We start from the raw sequence: 16,841 nt of genomic DNA on the forward strand, positions 1-16,841 counted from the left end.
AATTCTATATCTTTAAATTGATGACTGAATATAAAAGATCAATAAGAAAGACACTTTTGCATAGAACAAACTGGGCTCCTTGGCAAATTCCAAGTCCTTTAATTGGTGACTGATTATAAAAAATTAACAATAAAACACTTTTGCATAGAACAAACGCAACTACTTGGTAAAATACAATTCTTTCAATTGGTAAGTGAGTATCAAAAATTAATAAAAAAGTACTTTAGCATAGAACAAACTCAACTAATTTGTAAATGCCATGTCTTTTAATTGATGACAGAGTATCAAAAATTATTATGCCTAGATTAAAGTCAACTAGTTGGTAAATTCCAAGTTTTAAATTGGTGAGTGAGTTACAAAAATTAATAATAAAGCACTTTGGCATAGAACAAACTCAACTACTTGGTAAATTCCAAGTCTTTTAATTGGTGAGTGACTAACAAAATTAATAATAAAGCACTTTAGCATAGAACAAACTCAACTAATTGATAAATTCCAAGTCGTTTAGTTGATGACAAAGTATCAAAAATTAATAAGAAAACACTTTTGGATAGAACAAACTCAACTATATGGTAAATTTCAAGTCTTTTAATTCGTGACTGAATATCAAAAATTAATAAAAAAAGCACTTTAGCATAGAACAAACTCAGCTACTTGGTAAATTCCAAGTCTCTTAATTGATGAGTGAGTATCAAAAATTAATAATAAAAAATCTTATGCATAGAACAAACTCAGCTACATGGTAAATTCCAAGTATTTTAATTGATAACTGAGTTTCCAAAATAAATAAAAAAACCTTATGCATAGAACAAACTCAGCTACTTGGTAAATTTCAAAGTCTTTTAATTGACGAGTGAGTAACAAAAATTAATAAAAAAACCTTATGCATAGAACAAACTCAACTACTTGGTAAACTCCAAGTCTTTTGATTGACTACTGAGTATCAAAAATTAATACAAAAGCACTTTTGCATAGAAGAAACTCAACTACTTGGTAATTTTCAAAGTTTTTCAATTGATGAGTGAGTAACAGAAATTAATAAAAAACCTTATGCATAGAACAAACTCAACTACTTGGTAAATTCCAAGTCTTTTGATTGACGACTGAGTATCAAAAACTAATAAAAAAATACTTTTGCATAGTACAAACTCAACTGCATGGTAAATTTCAAGTCTTTTAATTGATGAACGAGTACCAAAAAGTATTAAAAATGTACATTGGCGTAGAACAAACTCAAGTACTTGGTAATTTCAAAATCTATTAATTGAAGATTGAGCATCAAAAATTCATAAAAAAGGACTTTTGCTACTACTTCAACCTAAGGTACACGTATCCAAGAGACGAAAAATATTTTAATTTCATGTTCATGGTAGCAAAACTTCCAAATATAAAGAAAAGTCTTAATTCAACCTTAGACACATGGATCCAAGAGGCAAAAAAACATATTAATTTCATGAGTATTAAAAAGTAAAAAAAAAAAATCACTTTTGCTCTTAATTGAACCTATGGTACACGGATCAAAGAGATAAAAAACATTTTAATTTTATGTCCTTGATACCAACACTTCCAAATACAAAGAAAAGTCTTAAAAACTAGTGTTGATGACGAGCCATAGGGTAATGTGGAGTCAGGCACATGAAAAAAACTCTCAGTGATTTTTTTATACTTAAAAAAGCATAGATGTCGACACCTTTTCACTACTTCATCTTCTTTTATCTTTTCACCTCAAGTTATAGATGGCAGCACACCCTCTCAGACACACGGGCATAGTCAGAGAGACTAATTTAAGATCACCCAGTGTGGCGTTAGGTTCATTTAGTTTCACTTAGGGTGGCGCACCACGCTAAGTGAACCTACGTACCGTGCAGGCATTTACCCCCCCCCCCCTCGACACAAACAAACTCTTTTCCCCAGATGCATCAAATGAAAATTTTGAGATAGCCAGTTTGTTTTAAATAGTCCACCGATAAGATAGCAAACACTTCGTTGTCAAAATAGACCCCCCGCCAGTCCAAAAGTTTCATCTCTTTGCCTTATGTACCTGTTTTGGGGGAGATGCTTAAACGAATTTTCCGTAAACATAACATTGATAAATGTTACCAATCAGTGAGACCAATAGGTAGTTTCCTTAATTCTGGGAAGGATTTAACACGGGGAAATTTAGTTAGCGGGGTGTGTAAAATTCCTTGTTCTTGTGGGAAGTTTTATATTGGTAGACAATTTCTTGAGAAATTTATTGAGCATCGTATCTCAATAGAAAAAACTTAAAATTAAGCAAGCCTCCTGAAACCTTTGTTTCGGCTCTTGCTGAACATATTTTCTTTCAACCTGAACATTTTGTACAATTTGGTGAGGCCATGGCTATTTCTAATGATTAACTAAACCAATTTTTTCCACAAAATAAGTTTTTCAAAGAAAAGTAAATAACTTCATTAAACAAAAAATTAGCAGAAATAAAATAAAATAATCTACCAAGTGTGAAACTACCGCAAATCAGCATCGATAAATAAATGAAATCATAAACGAACAGAAATTAGAATAAATAACCGAGTAAAACTCAAAACGAGCAGAAATTAACATAAGTTGGGCTCAAAACCACTATGCCTTCCCAAGGCCAGAACATAATTTGCACTTTACTGAAAAAATACAAATGAATGTGCATTGTCAGTTTAATATACATATACTGATATTTAGTAATCAAAATGTTAATATTATTTTATTTATTAAAGCTATAAAAGAAAAACATTTATATTTTTTAAGTAAAGTGCAAATTATGTTCTGGACTTGGGAAGGCATAGGGATTTTGAAAAAAAAACCCTATTTAAGGGGTTTTTAATTTTTTAGGGGTTTTTAAAAAGGACATCGGCTCTTTCTGTTTTCAATGGAATGAGCCCTTTTTGAAGTTCCTAGGACAACTCCTTCGATATGAAGTTCCCTGGTCTAAACAACAACAACAACAACAAAAATCATATATTATACCCATATCGGTCTTTACTATAAAAAATTAAATCCTTCCAATCACTTTCGACTGTTAAAAGGGGCACCAGGCCTTTCGATTTCCAATCGAATGAGCCCTTTTTGAGCTTCTACGACATCACTTTTATAAACACATTATATGCCCTTAGGGCATAAATTACAACCCTTACCTTAAGGGCTCTGAGGGTGGTTTTAATCCTCTAAGACATAATTTCCAGAACTTTCAACTACGTTAAACAAAATGGCTATCTCAAAATTTTGATTGGATGTGTTTGGGGAAATGGTGGGCGTGAGAGGGAGGTTAGTTGCTCTCCCATCACTTTCAACTATTAAAAAAGACACTGGCCCTTTCAATTTCCAATCAGGTGAGCCCTTTTGAAGTTTCTACGCATACACTTTCAATAAAAACCTTATATGCCCCCAGGGAATAACTTACAACCCTTGCCCTGAAGGCTGGGGGAGGGGGGGGGTTGTCATCCTCAAACACCTAATTTCCAGAGTTTTCTACTATGTTGAACAAAATGGCTATCTGAAAATTTTGATTGGATGTGTTGGGGGGAATGGTGTGCGTGCGAGGGTGGTTAGTTACTCTCCAATCCCTTCCGACTATTAAAAAGGGCAGTAGCCCTCTCAATTTCCAACTGAACGAGCCCCTTTTGAAGTTTTTACGACAACTCTATCTATAAAAAACCTTATATGCCCCCAGGGAATAACTTACAACCTTCGCCCTGGGGGCTCTGGGGGGTTTGTCATCCTTAAATACATAATTTCCAGAATTTTCAACTACGTTGAACAAAATGGCTATCTCTAAACTTTGATTGAATGTGTTTGGGGAAATGGTGGGCGTGAGACTCTCCACTCACTTTCGACTATTAAAAAGGGCAATTTCAATTTCCAAACAAATGAGCCCTTTTTCAAATTTCTACAACAACTTTCTATATAAAACTTATATACCCCAGGGCATAACTTACAGCCCTTGCACTGAGGGCTCTGAGGCGCTTATCATCCTAAAAGACCTAACTTCCAGAACTTTCGACTACGTTGAAAAAAATGGATATCTCAAAATTTTGATTGGATGTGTTTGGGGAAATGGTGGGCGTGAGAGGGGGGATAGTTGCCCTTCAATCACTTTCGACTATTAAAAGGGCACTAGCCCTTTCAATTTCCAATTGAATGAGCCCTTTTTTATGTTTTTAGAACATCGCTTTCTATAAAAACCTTACATGCCCCCAAGGCATAACTTACAACCCTTACCCTGAGGGATGGGGGGGGGGGGAGGATGGTTTGTCATCCTTAAAGACTTAATTTCCTAAACTTTCAACTACTTTGAATAAAATGGCTATCTAAAATTTTTGTTGGATGTGTTTGGGGAAAAGGTCGCCGTGAGAGGGGGTTAGTTGACCTCAAATCACTTTCTACTATTAAAACGGGCACTAGCCCTTTGAATTTTCAATCGAAAGAGCTCTCTTTCTAGTTTCTACGACACATATTTCAATAAAAACCTTATATGCCCCCAGAGCATAGCTTATAACCCTTGCCCTGAAGACGGTGGGGAGATTATCCTGCTCAAACGTATAATTTACTGAACTTTAAACTGCGAGGGACAAAATAACCATCTAAAAATTTTGATTGGATGTGTTTGGGGGAATGGTGGGCGTAAAAGGGGTTTTAGTTGCCTTCCAATCACTTTCGATCATTAGAAAGGGCACTAGCCATTTCAATTTACAATCGAATGAGCCCATTTTGAAGTTTCTACGACAACACGTTCTATGAAAACCTTATATGCCCCCAGGGCATAACTTACAACCCTTGCCCTGAGGGCTCTGGGGGAGTGTCCTCCTCAAAAACATAATTTCTATCTGGAAATCAACTACGCTGAACAAAATGGCTATATAAAAATTTTGTTAGGATGTGTTTGGGGAAAAGGTGAGCGTGAGAGGGGGGGGGGTAGTTGCCCACAAATCACTTTCAACTATTAAAAAGGACACCAGACCTTTGAATTTCCGATTGAATGAGCCCTTTTCAAAGTTTCTACGACAAAGATTTCAATAAAAACTTAGACCCTGAAGACTGTGGTGGGAGTGTCCTGCTCAAAGGTATAATTTCCTGAACTTTAAACTGCGAGGGACAAAATGGCTATCTCAAAATTGTTATTGGATGTTTTTGGGGAAATGGTGGACGTAGAAGGGGTGTTAGTTGCCTTCCAATCATTTTCGTCTATTAATAAGAGCACTAGCCATTTCAATTTACAATCGAATGAGCTCTTTTTGAAGTTTCTATGACAACGCTTTTTATAAAAACCTTATACGCACCCAGGGCATAACTTACAACCCTTACCCTGAGGGCTGTGGGGGAGTGTCCTCCTCAAAAACATAATTTCTATCTGGAAATCAACTACGCTGAACAAAATGGCTATATAAAAATTTTGTTTGGATGTGTTTGGGGAAAAGGTGAGCGTGAGAGGGGGGGTTAGTGGCCCTCACATCACTTTCGACTATTAAAAAGGACACCAGACCTTTGAGTTTTCGATCGAATGAGCCCTTTTCAAAGTTTCTACGACAAAGATTTCAATAAAAGCTTATATGCCCCCAGGGCATAACTTATAACCCTTGCCCTGAAGACTGTCGGAGGAGTGTCCTGCTCAAAGGTATAATTTCCTAAACTTTAAACTGCGTGGAACAAAATGGTTATCTAAAAATTTTGATTGGATATGTTTGGGGTAATGGTGGGCGTGGAAGGGGTGTTAGTTGCCTTCCAATTACTTTCGACTATTAAAAGGGCACTAGCCATTTCAATTTTCAATCAAATAAGCCATTTTTGAAGTTTCTACGACAACGCGTTCTTTAGAAACTTTACATGCCCCCAGGGCCTAATTTACAGCCCTTGACCCGAGGGCTGTGGGGGGGAGGATGGTTTGTCATCCTTAAAGACTTAATTTCCTAAACTTTCAACTACTTTGAATAAAATGGCTATCTAAAAATTTTGTTGGATGTGTTTGGGGAAAAGGTCGCCGTGAGAGGGGGTTAGTTGACCTCAAATCACTTTCTACTATTAAAACGGGCACTAGCCCTTTGAATTTCCAATCGCAAGAGCTCTTTTTCAAGTTTCTATGACAATGATTTCAATAAAAACTTATATGCCCCCAGGGCGTAACTTATAACCCTTACCCTGAAGACTGTGGTGGGATTGTCCTGCTCAAAGGTATAATTTCCTGAACTTTAAACTGCGAGGGACAAAATGACCATCTCAAAATTTTGATTGGATGTGTTTGGGGAAATGGTGGGCGTAAAAGGGGTGTTAGTTGCCTTCCAATCACTTTCGATCATTAGAAAGGGCACTAGCCATTTCAATTTACAATCGAATGAGCCCTTTTTGAAGTTTCTACGACAACACGTTCTATGAAAACCTTATATGCACCCAGGGCATAACTTACAACCCTTTCCCTGAGGGCTGTGGGAGAGTGTCCTCCTCAAAAACATAATTTCTATCTGGAAATCAACTACGCTGAACAAAATGGCTATATAAAAATTTTGTTAGGATGTGTTTGGGGAAAAGGTGAGCGTGAGAGGGGGGGGGGGTAGTTGCCCTCAAATCACTTTCAACTATTAAAAAGGACACCACACCTTTGAATTTCCGATTGAATGAGCCCTTTTCAAAGTTTCTACGACAAAGATTTCAATAAAAACTTAGACCCTGAAGACTGTGGGGGGAGTGTCCTGCTCAAAGGTATAATTTCCTGAACTTTAAACTACGAGGGACAGAATGACCATCTCAAAGTTTTGATTGGATGTGTTTGGGGAAATGGTGGGCGAAAAGGGGTGTTAGTTGCCTTCCAATCACTTTCGACTATTAAAAAGGGCACTAGCCATTTCAATTTACAATCGAATGAGCCCTTTTTGAAGTTTCTACGACAACGCGTTCTATAAAAACCTTATATGCTCCCAGGGCATAACTTACAACCCCTTCCCTGAGAGCTGTGGGGGAGTGTCCTCCTCAAAAACATAATTTCTATCTGGAAATCAACTACGCTGAACAAAATGGCTATATAAAAATTTTGTTTGGATGTGTTTGGGGAAAAGGTGAGCGTGAGAGGGGGGGTTAGTGGCCCTCAAATAACTTTCGACTATTAAAAAGGACACCAGACCTTTGAGTTTTCGATCGAATGAGCCCTTTTCAAAGTTTCTACGACAAAGATTTCAATAAAAACGTATATGCCCCCAGGGCATAACTTATAACCCTTGCCTTGAAGACTCTGGGAGGAGTGTCCTGCTCAAAGGTATAATTTCCTAAACTTTAAACTGCTTGGAACAAAATGGTTATCTCAAAATTTTGATTGGATTTGTTTGGGGAAATGGTTGGCGTGGAAGGGGTATTAGTTGCCTTCCAATCACTTTTGACTATTAAAAAGGGCACTAGCCTTTTCAATTTCCAATCGAATGAGCTCTTTTTGAAGTTTCTACGACAACTCTTTCTACAAAAACCTTATATTCCCCCAAGGCATAACTTACAACCCTTGCCCTAAGGGCTGTGTGTGTGTGGGGGGGGGGGGGCATGTCATCCTCAAAGATCTAATTTCCAGAACATAAAACTACGTCAATAAAATGGGTATCTCAAAATTTTAATTGGACGTGTTTGGGGAAAAGGTTGGCGTGAGAGGGGGGTTAGTTGCTCTCCAATCACTTTCGACTATTAAAAAGGGCACTAGCCCTTTGAATTTCCAATTGAATGAGCCTTTTTTGAAGTTTCTACGACAACACCTTCTATAAAAACCTAATATGCAGTGCTTCCACTTTTCGATTTCAATTTTCCCTATTTTATATCAATTTCCCCTTAATTTCCCTATGTTTAGGTCTGACTTCGCCCTATTTTTCTCCCTAGAAAGAAGGGATATTTTGCTTTACATTTCCGTACAATCTACATTATAGCATGATTTGATGCTGCACAGCGCAGCAATAAATTGTTATTTTTTACTTCAGATATTGATATATATATATATATAACATTTTTTTCACTACCTAGAACACATAAGAAACTTTAAGTAATTGTCATCTCCAACACTTCATCGCACTTGGATTTTGCCTTCGTCTTGAAGTCAGTGACATTTTTCGGTGTGCTGACATTTGATAAAGTTTTATCTTCGTTTTTCAACCAGTAATTGACTCAAACAGGTAACACTAGTGTGACATTCTCAAGACTATTTCAGATGTCTCTTTTGATGAATTTCAGGGGACTAAACAAATGCTCAGTTGGTACATTGCTAAAAGGTAAAGACAAAATCAGTGATATGCGCTTCCGCAAGTCCGGATACTTGAATTCGCCACTGCGAGTCTCCAGACTAAATATCTTTATCCAGTACTGCTCAACTGACAGGTCATCAACTTGGGCATCTCCCAAATGAAGCTCAGTGACATCAGTCACTGACTGTGACCTCCATTCTTAGTCCATTTTCTGGAGGCAACACTTTTCTCTTAGAACAGGAAATCTCACAAACAGTGGCCTTAGAGATTTTGGTTTCAAATTTCTTGTATTTCTTGGTTCAACCAAAGCGTCTTGGATGGGTTTTGGATGTGCTTGATTAGGACTATATAGTATTTTCAACAAGACCGGTAAAAGAGATCAATATTATCAGCTGGCCCTTGAGCATCTACGAGTCCTTGCATTGAATTGGTTGCAGCTATTCCCACATATGTCTGGTTTAAAGGCAGGTATTCACTTGAAAGGTAAGGATCCAGTATGGTAAACAAAGCAACACTGCGAATATTCAGTTTCATGAAAATAGACGCAACATCATTCACAAGTTTGCTGACACCTGCCTTTAGGGAGTAAGGAACTGGAAGCTCAGATTGAAAAACTATGTTGAATTCGTTGGAGAGGCCAAGAGAGTAACCCATGAATTCAAGGTATGGCTTTGTCAACTTGATTTGTAATGTCGACAAGATAAAGTCATTGGTTGCAGTTGGGTCGTCAAACGTGGTTTCTATGAAATATTGAGTAATATCAACCCGATGCTTAGTAAGCCTCCTTATGCAGGCCTAAAGGAACAACCAATGGGTTTATCCTGGTGCAAGAAATGTGAGGTGCAAGAAACTCCTGAAATTCAGCATACTTATCTCGTATGGAAGCGCTTCTGGAAAAGTGAGCATAGATATTTCGCGCCAAGTCTTCTAGTCTCTTGGGAAGTGACAAGCATGCATAGGATGAACATAAGTGAATAAGATGGCATGATAATTTTACATTTAATATAGGGGACACCATGGCTTTCATTAGCGTTGAAGCAGATCTATTGACTCCAAACCTGACGTTAGTAGTATTTGTACAAAATTCAACAATATTTTGCTAGGGAATCGAGTTTTTTTTTCAATAGCTTGTTTGATGCAGTTAGTAAGACCCTCAGCCAATCCATCACTAAATTCATTTTAGTGATGGTAAAGTTCAGGGGGTAAAGTTCATTTCCGACAAAAATGCATTTTAGACTTTGATTCAGGATGCAATTCTGACTATAAAGGTTTTCTTAGCTACCTGAATAATCCGTTAATATAAACCTTGCCCACAATTTCTGCATAGCCTATCAATACTCCCTAATGTCGGTAGTTTACACCAATCAAAGTCATTGCATAAAAAATAAAATAAATTCTAGGCTACCTAAATAATGTTCCAGGGTTCAGCTTCTTGAAGTTTCGGCAATTACAGCACGGTAAGCCGGTGTTGCAACATAAGCTTTTTTTAAAAACGGAGCATACGCAATCTTTGAGAAATTTTCAGTCTTTTGTTAAAAAAAATTCCCTTAAAATCGTTACTTTACCCCAGATTGCCCTTGGTCCCTAGATTCAAAATAAGTGTCCCTTATAGAAGTGATTTCTCCCTAAAAGTAGCCCTGCTTATATGCCCCCAGGGCATAACTTACAACCCTTGCCCTAAAGGCTGTGGGGGAGTGTCCTCCTCAAAAACATATTTTCTATCTGGAAATCAACTATGCTGAACAAAATCGCTATCTCAAAATTTTGATTGGATGTGTTTGGGGAAATCGTGGGCGTGGAAGGGGTTTTAGTTGCCTTCCAATCACTTTCAACTATTAAAAAGGGCACAAGCCACTCAAATTTTCAATTGAATGAGCCCTTTTCGAAGTTTCTACGACAACTTCTTCGATACGAAGTGCCCTGCTCTAGAGGAAAAAAAAAATAATGAATAATACATAGTGCCAACATCGTTCTTATATGCCCCCAGGGCATGACTTAAAACCCTTGCCCTGAGGGTTGTGGGGGAGTGTTTTCCTCAAAAACATATTTTCTATCTGGAAATCAACTACGCTGAACAAAATGCCTATTTCAAAATTTTAATTGGATGTGTTTGGGGGAATGATGGGCTTGGGGGGGGGGGGCTAGTTACCCTCTACTCTAATCACTTTCGACTATTAAAAAGGGCACTAGCCACTCCAATTTTCAATCAAATAAGCCCTTTTCGAAGTTTCTACGACAACTCCTTCGATACGAAGTGCCTTGGTCTAAGACCACGAAAAAAAATTGTGCCCACATCGTTCTTTACTTAGGCATCGTTCTTTACTTAGGCATTATTTCGCAACAGAATAATTAACTTAATTTCATTTTTTTTTCTTTTTCCTCAGTTGCCTTGGTGTTTTCATCGAAGTAACTCTAATAGCTTCTTTTCCCTAGATGGACCAGATGCGACAATTGTATTAATATTGTTGGTGATTTTTTTTTTACTTTAGTCTTTTTTTTCTTTGTGTCTCTTGTGCTGAGGACGCCTAGTTTGCATACGGGCAAAATATCAGCGTTGTCTTAGTCTTTCATATTTTCTCTCTTTTGGCCGACGTCTCGTTTGTTGTCTTTTCATTGATTTTTACCTCTCTTTGTTGTTTTTTATTTTAGAATAGAAAAAAATATTCAGAAATAGGGAATTTTAAAAAACTTGAAACTTTGGCAATTAAAAACTAACAGAAATTAATTTAAAAAACTTTTCTAAAAAAAGTATTCTAAAGAAAAATAAAGGCCATATTAAACTTTAGATCAGAAGAAATAGAAACCTACAATAACTCAAACTCAAAACAGCAAGAAATTAATATTATAGGATAAATGAAACCCACAACGAACAGAAATTAAATAAACAATCATAGCAAAAAAAACAAAAACATACAACAGGTACTAACATAAATGAATAAATAAATCTCAGAACGAGTAAAGTGTAAGTTGAATATGCAAATCAACCTTAAAACGAACAAAAATATTATTCTATTGAACCCAAAACGAACATAAATTAAATAAATAATCATAGCAAACAAACAAACAATAGTTCCTAATATAAATGAGTAAATAAATCTTAAAACGAGTGAAACTTAAATTGAATATGCAAATCCAGCCTGAAAGCAACAAAAATCTGAAACGAGAAAAAATTTTGGGTTTTGCCTCCGTCTTTCACTGTAAAAGTCTGAAACCTACGGCGCCATTGGCGCTTTACTGAAAACGAATTATATTACGAATATTTTCTTTTGTACTTACCACAACATCGAAAATAAACTAAAATTACAATAAAATTCAATTTTGAACTGATGAGCTTTCAGCAATAAATGTTAATACGTATCAAATATTTAGTTTAATTTTACTAGTTCTTTCCAAGACTGTTCAAGACAAATACAGCTTCACTACAAACAAGAGTTTGGATACTGCCCTCTTCCCTAACTACAAAAGTCTAAAGCCTACAACTTCATTGGTGCTTCACTGAAAACGAATTATGTTGCAAATGTTTTCTTTTCCAGCTATTGCAGCATTGAAAATGAAAATAAAATTACAGCGAAATAAAATCTTGAACTGATTATCTTTTAACAATTAATAGTATTATATATCAAACATTCAGTTTGATATATTTGTACTTTTCAAGACTCTTCAAGACACATATAGATTTCAAGACACATCTATATACACATAAAGATATTTACCCTGAAAGGTACACGCCTTTGAGGTATTGCTGTGTCAAGTTTTGACAACCTACATGCGGTTTTATTTGCATTATTTTAGTTTATCTGGGGAAGGCGGCCAACCGTATATGTGACCAAAATATTCAGAGATTTTTTTTGTTTCACTGTCAAACAAAAGGATTTGTCCCCATTGAACTTTTATTTGTATATATACTACTACTACTACTACTAATACAGCTACTACTTCTATTGCAACTAATTGTAAGGCTAAGAATATTAAGAAAAAATTTTCAGGATGTATATGAATACAGAGGTTATCAAGACGACATATTGGTAATGTCATATCAACGGCTAATTGTATTAAATAGATAATTCCAGGACTTGATAAGAGGGGGTTCAACTGACCAAAAGGCAATTTTTTAATACTACTGCTGTTACTAGATCTAATACAATTACTGTTAAAACTCCTGCTATTACTACTAGTACTAGACTATTACTGTGACTACTATTACAACTATGCCAAAGGGTATGAAAGGGAAATTTTCAGGGAATATTGAGAGGGGAAGGTGAACTAAATTACCACATGCCTTCTGTGTGCAGGTTGTCAAAAGAGTGTATGGGATGGTTGAGTTTATAACAAGCAAGTAGATATGAAAAATAGCTTTTAAATGAGCCATCAAACATCTCTATGATGTTATAATAGCCTGCAAGCCCTGGTGAAAAAACGGAGACATATCAGACTGTAATTCTCGCATTTAGGTTTTCGACCGTCCTAATTCCAACTTTTTGTTTAGATCTGACACCATTTTCGAGGGTTTCAGGCTTTTTTTTTTCAAAATCACCATAAATTTGTTTTTGCAATAAACTTTTACTTTTAAAATTAACCGAAATAATAGTTACTATTCCTGAATCAGTGTCAGATGGGAATTTTTTTCTCATCAGGTTGAATTTTTCAAAGTGTGTTTTAAATTTTTGGTTACTATGGGCTGTGGTTCGCTCTTTACTAGGCTGCAGCTACTGCTGCAATCATGATCTTTGAAGCTAAGACCTTTCAGTGATCTTGTAACTCATTTAGTCATTTGCAATGCGGTGGTATATAGCAAGACAGCAATTGATCTCTGGTCATCAATAAAAGGAATACAGGAAGTTGGCTCTTTGGTCTGGCTGCCGCCATTATGTAAGGGGTCAGCTTGGAGAAGATTGGGATAGAGGATGGGCTTGAACTGCTATATTAGCCTAAGGCTGTATGATGCTGCAAGGAATTACTGTTAATAGTAGTAATAGTTGGGTTAAAGCAGATTTCGTACTATCAGCGTCACTTCCTATGTTAAGCGGTTAAATTACATTACGTTATGTATGACTTTTTACACATAAATATTTCCTTTTGTACTAGATTAATGTAAATATCGATAAAGCATCCTGATCATCACCTGATATTATCATATCAGGCGATTTTAGGGAGTGTGAAAGGCTTTCTAGGAAAGTGTTTCAATTTCTTTTCAAAATCTATTTGCCTCATATCCAATATTTCCTTTTGCTGTTGCTTTTTTTTTGTTCTTGATGCACTCTGCTTCTTTTTTATAGTGGGTAATAAATAAATTTTTATTATTATTAAGTTCAGTTTCTCTATAAAGGTATGTAGCTTAAAATTTTAAGTAGCACTCGAGTCAATTTAGCACTACCTACGTTACTGACAAGATCTGCTCCGTGAGATTACATAGTTTAAGACAAATTCTTAAGTTATGCTAGAGTGTATAGTTTTACAGGGTAATTTGAGAGAGCAATATGAGAAAATAGTTTATAAAACTTTGGGAGTCTGTATCCTATAAAAACATACTTACAGTGCAAACCATTTGTTTGTTGAAATTGAAAAATCCAGCTGCAGTAGGACAGAGTTGTCGCGTGTGCATTTGATTACAAAAAAGTATCAGCTGAAATTGAGTCGAAGTACCGTAGTTGCTGGTATCCATATCATGAATGCGACTAAGAGGGTATTTTGCCTTGAAGAAAGAGAAGAAAGATTATATTTCTTAAACTTGGTGTTACATTGATTTTCTTTCTTTGAGAAAACTGAGGTTATTAAAGGTTCACCTCTACAAAAGAAATTTCAAAGATTGTCGATGTGTCAGTAACAAAAAATAGATTTAAACTTAGAAATAACAGATACTACTATGGATGAATAAATTGAAAACAAATTAAATAGAGGAAAATCAAAAAAAGAAAAGGTGTAAAAATCAAGTCAAACATAAAGCGATTAAAAATAACGGCAAACAAGAACAGGGCTACCCTTTCTATTGTCCTCTAAGGGTTAGACCATCATTTACGAGTGTCATAACTATTATATATTTTTGTTTTTCAGGAATATTTTATATAATTGAATAATTTTTTTGTCGAATTGTTATCGCCAATATTTTCCTTTGCTTCCTCATTTGAGCTTACTCTTTTTTTACCCCCTGCGGTCAATTGACTTATTGCAATTAGTTTGTGTAATTTTTGGCGTTCAACATGCAATTGCCATAATTGATTTGTGGTCAACAGTCCTTAATGAGACCTAATAATTTAATTATTTGCTTGTTGTGCGCAAGACCTCAATAAGCTGCAATTCGTTCTTTTCTAGATAGAAAATTCTTGCTGTCATAATTGCAACAACAGCCAATTAAGGTTTTTCTATACTGTTGATACAAACTTTTTACAACTCATTTTGCCAAGACAACAGAAAACTCAGTAGTTGAAGAGTGTATAAACCATGGTTGCAGCAATAGGTATAGCCTAGTAAAGAGCGAACCCCACTCATTTGTAGCAGATTTAGGAATGGTATTTATTACTTGGTTAACTTTAATAGTAAAATGTAATATTGAAAACAAGTTTAGAGGAATTTTGATAAACAACCTGAATCGATAAAACCCCTTGAGGGATCTTCAGTGAAAACCTAGACCTGGCGTCAGATCAGAACGGTGAGTGCACCACTCGAATCGAGATTGTCAAAACTACAGGTGACTTTCAGCCCCGACCTTCAATAACAAAGAAAATCCTTTTTATGCATAGGTAGCACTAATATGCCCTCTTTCTTTTTCTTCTGTTTTTCTTTTCTTTGTCGATAGCGGGGTACAAAATAGAGATCTGCAAAAGTTCTCATTTAAAAGATGTTTTGTATGAATGAATGAATGATTTTATTCAGTGATTAAACCCGTACAGAGTATTCACTATCTAATCTACAAAATATAGCATAAAATATCAAAAACTGAATGTCACAAGCAAAATACTAAACACCACAAAGAAACAAGGAAAAAGGAAAAACAATAAGTTGACAACAATTATTAGCACTTAATAGTAATTAAATGAAGAAAAAAACAAAAAAAACTTAGGTATACTTAGGTGATTTTTTTAAGTTCCTCTTGATAATATCGCCATAAAGGGTAATATGGCACCAAAAACGACACTAGTTTTGATACTTTGATGAACATTTGACGTTGAAAAAAAAAATTGATTTTGAAATAAGGAATTTTTGAAAACTTGAAACTTTTTGCAAAACGAACAAAAATTAATTTAAAAAAAAACTTTCTGAAAAAGAAGTTGTTCAAAGAAAAGTAGAGGCCATTTTAAACTTAAGATCAGTAGATACAAATACCTGCTAAGATTCAAACTCAAAACTACCAGAAATTACTATTAAAGAATAAATGAAACCCAAAACGAACAGAAATTAAATAAAAAATCATAAAAAAACATAAAACAAGTAATAATATAAATGAATAAATAAATCTTAAAGTGAGTAATGCTTAAATTAAATATGCAAATTAAGCTTAAAACAGAAAAAATATTTTGCTATTGAAGTATAAACGAAACCAAAAACGAACATAAATTAATTAAACAATCAATGTAAACAAACATACGATAGATACTAATATAAATGAATAAATAAATCTTAAAATGAGTGAAACTCAAATTGAATATGCAAATCAAGCTTGAAACTAACGAAAATCACTATAAACAAGAGTTTGGGTATAGCCTCCTTCTCTCACTGTAAAAGTCTAAAACCTACTGCTTCATTGGCGCTTTACTGTAAACTATATGTGTTTTGAACAGTATTGGACAGCATAAACAAAATCAAATCGAATATTTGATGGTTAATGATATTAATTATTGAAGGATCCATCAGTTCAAGATTTTATTTCACTGTAATTTTATTCTCATTTTCAATGCTGTAAGAACTGGAAAAGAAATTATTTGTAATGTAATCCGCATTCAGTTAAGCACCAATGACTTAGTCGGCCCTAATTTTTCTACAGTTAATGAAGGGGGGCAGCATCCAAACTCTTTTTTTGTAGTGAAACTATATTCGTATTGAACATCCCTAGAGAGAACTAATAAATTAAGCTGAATATTTGATGTATAATGATATTAATTGCTGAAAGCTCATCAGTTCAAAATTTTACTGTTATTTTAATATTTATTTTCAATATTAAGTACAAAAGAAAATATTTGTAATACAATTCGTTTTCTGTAAAGCCCCAATGACACAGTAGGTTTTGGACTTTTACAGTCAAAGAATGAGGCTATACCCAAACTCTTGTTTGTAGTGATTTTGTTTGTTTCAAACTTGATTTGCATATTCAATTGAAGTTTCACTCGTTTTAAGAATAATTTATTTATTTATATTAGTATCTATCGTACGTTTGTTTACATTGATTGTAACAAATGATATTTTTTATAAGTTTTATTTGGTAACCATTGCAGAATAGAATATCTTTGATATAGTTTAATTCAGAATTTATATGATTACGAGAACAGATTTTTAAAACTCTGTCAACTAAAAAGATTATTACTCCTCTTTTCACAGAAGGAGGGTGATATGAAGAGAAATGTAGATTTCGATCATTATGGGTCGGTGCCCTGGGGAAATATAAGGCTTTTATAGATAGTGATGTTTTAGAAACTT

General features: G+C 35.0%; 1 protein-coding gene across 1 annotated transcript in view; it reads right to left on the bottom strand.

Moving 5' to 3' along the window:
• Positions 1 to 16,841, bottom strand: part of LOC148950829 (uncharacterized) — a 41,708-nt gene that overhangs the window by 19,631 nt on the left and 5,236 nt on the right. The window contains exon 2 of the mRNA XM_089090030.1: positions 13,747 to 13,905. Within this exon, the coding sequence (XP_088946156.1) occupies positions 13,747 to 13,905 (159 nt within the window). The remainder of the gene's footprint in view (positions 1 to 13,746; positions 13,906 to 16,841) is intronic.

Source organism: Artemia sp. Qi Xiang Cuo, chromosome 6, assembly GCF_049724085.1.
Source record: "Artemia sp. Qi Xiang Cuo chromosome 6, ASM4972408v1, whole genome shotgun sequence".
NCBI classification, from domain to species: domain Eukaryota; kingdom Metazoa; phylum Arthropoda; class Branchiopoda; order Anostraca; family Artemiidae; genus Artemia; species Artemia sp. Qi Xiang Cuo.